Below are 6,473 nucleotides of genomic sequence, written 5' to 3' on the forward strand. Positions count from 1 at the left end.
CCTGGTTTACGCAGGCTAAGTGGCGTTGAAGTTCTTCTGCACAGCCAATTCACAGTGAAACTTACACCTAAAAGCAGTGAAATCCTCACCACAGGCAGTTAAACCCTAATTAGGAGTGAAATCCTCACTACAGGCAGTTAAACCTTAATTAGGAGTGAAATCCTCACCGCAGGCAGTTAAACATTACAAAGCAGTGAAATCCTCTAAACCCTAACTAGCATTACAAAGCAGTGAAATCCACACTAGGTTTACAGAGGCAGTGAAAGCCTTACCCGGCAATGTGAACTGGTAGAAAGAGAGTGAAGCCCTAACCAGGCAGTGAAAAGGGTCAAACAGAAAACCCTAAATAAACATGCGAGCTATTTTGGCCATATGCGGGCGTTTTTGTCGCATCGCATTCACAGCACTGAGCAGAGCACCAGATCCTCTCAAGCTCTCCATTTATTTGACCGATACAGGAAGGTTCAAGGCGGTCAAGGACACCAGGCAGTGGGTTACCTCTCCAGGTTCTCCCCTGCCCATCCTACCACAATCTGTACAGGCTAGCAGCTTTTTGGGTCTAGACACATGCTTCTTGTATCCCTGCCTAGCTCTGTTTCTTCACCTTTTTGACCATGACAGGCCCCATGGCCTCCTGCTTTTTGCTTCTTGCCCTCCTTTGCTGTACGGCAAGCTTTACTTTGGGCAATACTCAATCCATTGTAGAGTATTCTCCTGAAGATCTCCACTCAGAGTCAGGCCTGCTTGCCTTATTTGACCGATGGAACCAGAAGCATGGCAAGCATTACCCATCATCTGCACATGAGGAGAAACATAGAAGGTTTGAGATCTTCAAGAAAAACCTGCACCACATCCATCAGCACAACCAGAGAAGATCATCTTACAGGTTAGGGTTAACCCGATTTGCAGATCTCACAAATCAAGAGTTCAAAGCTTCCAAGTTTCTCGGTCTCCGGCTGAGCGCCTCAAGCCCAAAGAGACCCAACTTATGGAGGGAATATGGAAAACAAGCAGAGAAGGGTTGCAGCACCAACAAGCTTGCCTCTTCTTATGACTGGAGAGAACAAAGTGCTGTTTTGCCCATCAAGGACCAAGGCAGTTGTGGTAAGTGCTTTATCTGAATGTCACCTTACCATGATCTACACTTGCCAATGCGACAATGATATCTGAGACCTGCTTTCTCGCTGTAATACCGTGCTCTGACCATTTGCATGATGCATCTTCAAACTTGTGAGTTGGATGGCCGCACGGTTACGTGAATCCTATGTGTATTGAAATTACATATTTTGACCTATGTTGCCTATATCCACATGGATTTTAGCCATGCTTTCCAAAGCTGTATGCATTGCCTGCTCTGTCTACCTTTTGAGGTTATGTTACGTTCAGCTGTAGATGCATCCTTTGACTTGAGTTTGGTAGCAATATGATATATATGTACACACCGATGCTGGTTATGCCTTTCATTGACTTGTGAGATTGATGTGCAAAGTGATTGTTACATGGATTTGATCTATATCTTTGATGGTAGCATGCCTTTGGCATTGACTGTCATGTCTGTTTTCAAAGTGAGATTGGGGTAGGATCTACCCATGTTTCCTTCTAAATTTCCATAACATATTCTAGGGATGTGGGAAAGAATGGTGTTAAATTGAAGAACTGAATTTAGCTTGAATTTCAGTTGAGTTCTCTGCAATTCATTCGATCTTTGTTTTACCAAATGATGAAACATAACACAGTGTGGGAATTCATGGTACCTGCACCTCGAAAACTAACTGTGGAAAGATTTCTGCCTATGCAGGCAGCTGTTGGGCCTTCGCTACTGTTTCAGCAATAGAGTCAATCAATGCCATTGCAACTGGAGACCTTGTGAGCCTTTCAGAGCAAGAATTGGTTAGTTGTGATGGCTCTAACTACGGCTGTGATGGTGGAGATATGGACCTTGCGATGGAGTGGATTATCAATAATGGTGGGGTGGACACGGAGGCAGATTACCCTTACTCCAGCACCGGTGGTCTGACAGGGTCTTGTGATAACAGTCTGGTATGCTTTTGCCACTTCTAACTTATGGCACAGGAATCAATTATGTCACAGATTGAATCTCCTTTGTCATCAGCTCACACCTCTGGGAAAGTGAAATAAAAAACAATAAGGGAAGGGATTTATTGGTGCACATGATTTTAATCACATGATTGTAATCTTCTCTTTTTTGTGATCAAACATATGAGATAAATACAATGCAGGAACACATGCTTCTATTGTAGCAGCTTCACCTTTGTAACCGATACAATGTGTTTTCTGTCCAGGTGAACAACAAGGCAGTGAGCATTGATAGCTATGCGGATGTTACTTCCTATGATGAGGATGCCCTTCTATGTGCGGCTTCTCAGCAGCCTGTGATTGTGGCCATCAATGGAGGAGCATACGATTTTCAGTTGTATGCAGGGGTAAGTTGGCCAACTCGCAGCGATATTCATAGTATCCATCTCCATGATTTGATATGCTGAGGAAACTTCAAGGAGGTTTAGACAGCAAAAAATTGTATGCAGGGGTAAGTTGGCCAACTCGCAGCGATATTCATAGTATCCATCTCCATGATTTGATATGCTGAGGAAACTTCAAAGAGGTTCAGCAAAAAATTATACGATGTTGCCTCCCATGTCCAGGCTTTGATTTGCCCCTGTTGAGTTGAAACCATAAGTGCCATACCTGTAAAGTGTAACTCATGAATTGATGATTGGTCTTTGCTATTGATACAGGGTGTTTTTGATGGAAGATGCCCTGGAGAGCCAGATGATTTGGACCATGCAGTAGTGATTGTGGGTTGGGGTTCATCAGATGGGCTGGACTACTGGATAGTCAGAAATTCATGGGGAACAGATTGGGGATCAGAAGGCTACATATACATGGTCCGAAACACAGGAGACCGAGAGGGCATTTGTGGAATCAACAGTGAGCCATCATATCCCATTAAGCTTTCAGTGACACCAACTCCTGATGTTAGTCCAGGCCCCACCCCATCTCCCCAGCCAGGAGGAGAGCCACCTCCAGTTGTTTCTCCACCTCCACCGCCTCCAGTGAAGCCTCCACCTCCACCTTTCTTTCCTCCTCCGCCTCCCGAAGAGAAGTGTGATTCATTCTTCTCATGTCCCCCTCATCAGACCTGCTGCTGTATCTTTGAGTTTGTGGACTTCTGCCTGATCTGGGGCTGCTGTGACTACCAATCTGCAGTTTGCTGTCCTGACAATGAGTCCTGCTGCCCACCTGACTACCCTATTTGCGACATAAAGCATGGGTTCTGTCTCCAGGTATGGATCCTTTTTTTTCCATCTAAATGTCTAGATGTCTTAAGATTGCAGATTACTTCGATTGCTTAGCAGTCAAGACAAATTGTCTACTGTCCTACTTAATGGGTCATGCTCCTTGTTGCCTTTGGGTGTGTAGATTTGCTCCTTTCTTTGTTTAGCGCTTATCAAAAACCGTGAAAATACTCGCTGCCCATTTGCCATTTTTGTGCGATCTTGTTCTGATCACCATTCATGGGCAGATAATTTTAGGTCCTAATCAATCAGTAAGTAACAGGGAAAATCAAAGGATCTAGGCACTAATCAATCAGTAAGTAACAGGGAAAAATCAAGGGATCAACGCAATCTTTTTGTGCGATCTTGTTCTGATTAGCATTCATGGGCACAGGCCCTAATCAATCAGTAATTAAAAGGGAAAAAATGGGTGAGAATATCAAGGCAAATTGCCAGTTTGATGCCAATTCAGGGCAACTTCTAAATTGACACAGTTCAATGAGGTGATGGAATTCAGTGCTAATCGTAGTCATTCTGTTTCAGGACTACGGGCCAGCGGCTGCAGGAAATGGGGTTCCTTTGCAAAAGCGCACGAGAGCAAAGTTCCACAACCCTCTTGGATTTGATGACTGGCTCCTTCCCATGGCAGCCGAGTAGTAAACTATGCCGCATAAGACAGACTGTTGTTATATTTATCTCAGAATGTAAACTTGGATTCATGCTATTATGTACGGTTTGCTTCTTTATTATGTACGTTTTTTCTACTCTCTCCTCCCTCTTTTTCTCTCTCTTCTTTCTCCTTTCTTTTTCTTCCCTTTTTATTTAAAAAGGCTCATTTCTATCTTTTACAGTTATAAAGGCCATGATCCACCCGAGTTCAAGTCCCACCGTTGGTCGTATATGCCGTTGGTCGTATATGCTCTCGTTGCATTTTACCGATGTTAATACCTCTTTCTCTCTCTCTCTCTCTCTCTCTCTGTGTCTATAACACTCACTCACTCATTCTCTCTGTGTGTGTCTATAACACTCACTCACTCATTCTCTCTCTTTACCTTCTCTCTCTCTCTCTCTCTCTAACACCCTCTCTCTAACTCTTTGTAACTCTCTCTATCCCTCTCAACTTTCTCTCTCTATCCCTCTGAACTTTCTCTCTCATTAACTCTCTTACTCTCTCTAACTCTCTATTTTTTCAAAGTGGTCAACTCTCTCTTTATCTTTGTAACACTCTCTTTCTTACTCTAAGTCTCTTTAACTCTCAATCTCTCTTGAATTGGCTAACTCTCTTTCTCTAACTCTCTCTCCTTAACTCTCAATCTCTCTTGAATTGGCTAACTCTCTCTCTAACACATTCTTTGTCTCTCTAACTCTCTAACTTTGTAACTCTCATCTACTCTCTAATTCTCTTTCAAACTTTTTAACTCTCTCAATCTTTTACTCTCTATTTCTCTCAAACTAGCTAACACTCCCTCTCTAATTATTTAACTCTATAACTCTTTGTAACTCTTTTTATAATTCTCTCTCTCTCTCTCTCTCTCTCTCTCTCTCTCTCTCTCTCAAGCTCTTATTGTCTTTCTCTTGAATTGGCCAACTCTCTCTAACACTATAATTCTCTTTTTATCTTTCTATCTGGCACTTTGTAACTCTTTATCTCATTCACTTATGTTCTCTCTAAGTCTCTCCTCTCTCTTCAACTCTCTTATCGTCTCATTGTCTAATCCTCTAGTTAATTCTCGAACTCTCAACAAGTAATATAAATAAATAAATAGCAACATGGTAGTATAGTATAGAAGAGTAGTAATCTAGTATAGTATTTAACTCTTTGTAGCTTTCTCTATATCGCTCTCTCTCAAAGTTTGTAACTCTCTTTCTCTAGTTTTCTCTCAAGCTCTCTTCAACTCTCAATCTCTTACTCTTGCTCTGTTTCTCTTGAACTTGCTAATTCTCTCTCTGACTTTGTAACTCTCTTCTTTAATTACTCTTATCTTTTTTTTTTCACTATCTATTTCTCTTGAATTGGCCAATTCTCTCTCTCTCTCTCTCTCTCTCTCTAACTATATCTTTGTAAGATGTCTCTTTTTTGTTGTATTGTTAAAGAAAAATTTAATAGAAGGAGTTTTATTGTCTTTTATATTATAAATAATAGAAAGAGATTGTGCATAACTAAAGTAAGTATATGACAAAAAAAAAGGAAGAGATTGTGCATAACTAAAGTGAGTATATGACATAAAAATATAGGATATTTCGTGTATTTTGATTTTTTAAATTAAATTAGAATATTAATTTATTAGTTTTTAGAGAGAAAATAGGATTATGTAAGAAATATGAATTTAGCTCACCATAGAGAAGTCTAGAAATTCTAAATTTATGATTACCATGGTTTGTCTAAATTTTGAATAAGTTTGGGCAAGTTTTTAGAGAGGTAATTAGATTTTGACCTAGATCCTAGAGGGAGAATATAGTAAATCAATTAGGCTAAGGCTACAAATAGCAAAAAAAGACAAATTAAGTTTTTAATAAGCTTAGATATCGAGGTTCCAAATTTGTTGAAATTTTGATAGAGTAGATGAGGCTATGTTTAGAAAGTGAGTAAATTGTGTAAAACTGGAGAGAGAATGTGTCATAAAATGACCTAATGTACATAAGATAAATCAATATTGTATTTAAAGTGAGAAATTAAAAAGTTAAGGTTTCCAACTAGGAGTCAAATTGAGACCTAATTTTTAGAAACAGAGTATAAATCTAGAGAGAGAATGGTCTATGTATAGAATAGTGCATCAATACTTTCATAATAATTGATTATGAGAAAGGTTAGGGTTAAGTTAAGATAATTCTAAGCATAGAGAAGAGAAAAAATAGATATTTGGAAAGAAAATTGGAGGAAATTTATATTTTGGTACCATAATGTCTATGAAAAATTGAGATCTTATGCTTTTTAGAAAAAAATGATTCATTTATGGGCTAGTTGAGTTGGCTGCTGATTCTTAAGATCATTAAGTACGTACATGACTATTATATAGCCTTGAGACCAAGTAGGGTTGTCAAGGATAAGGTTATAAGTCCAGTTGATTACTCAGAACTAAGATATGCCTATGAAAGTTAATATGAGGATATGGAATTGCTAGATTACATTGGTTAAAACCATATTAAGAAAACAAGAACCCTAGAATTGGATAAAGT

The 6,473-nt window shown here is 39.6% G+C and overlaps 1 protein-coding gene across 1 annotated transcript; it reads left to right on the top strand.

The window, feature by feature from the left end:
* The first annotated feature begins 506 nt into the window (after positions 1–506).
* Positions 507–4,063, top strand: LOC147632692 (cysteine proteinase COT44-like). The gene is made up of 5 exons (XM_086807511.1): positions 507–1,104; positions 1,799–2,040; positions 2,304–2,444; positions 2,757–3,305; positions 3,840–4,063. Exons 1-5 carry the CDS (start codon positions 615–617, stop codon positions 3,951–3,953), a joined length of 1,536 nt encoding a protein of 511 aa, XP_086663637.1. The 5' UTR covers positions 507–614; the 3' UTR covers positions 3,954–4,063.
* The last annotated feature ends 2,410 nt before the right edge of the window (positions 4,064–6,473 follow it).

Source organism: Cibotium barometz, chromosome 13 (genome assembly GCF_041138505.1).
Source record: "Cibotium barometz isolate CiBa-2024 chromosome 13, ASM4113850v1, whole genome shotgun sequence".
Lineage (NCBI taxonomy): Eukaryota > Viridiplantae > Streptophyta > Polypodiopsida > Cyatheales > Cibotiaceae > Cibotium > Cibotium barometz.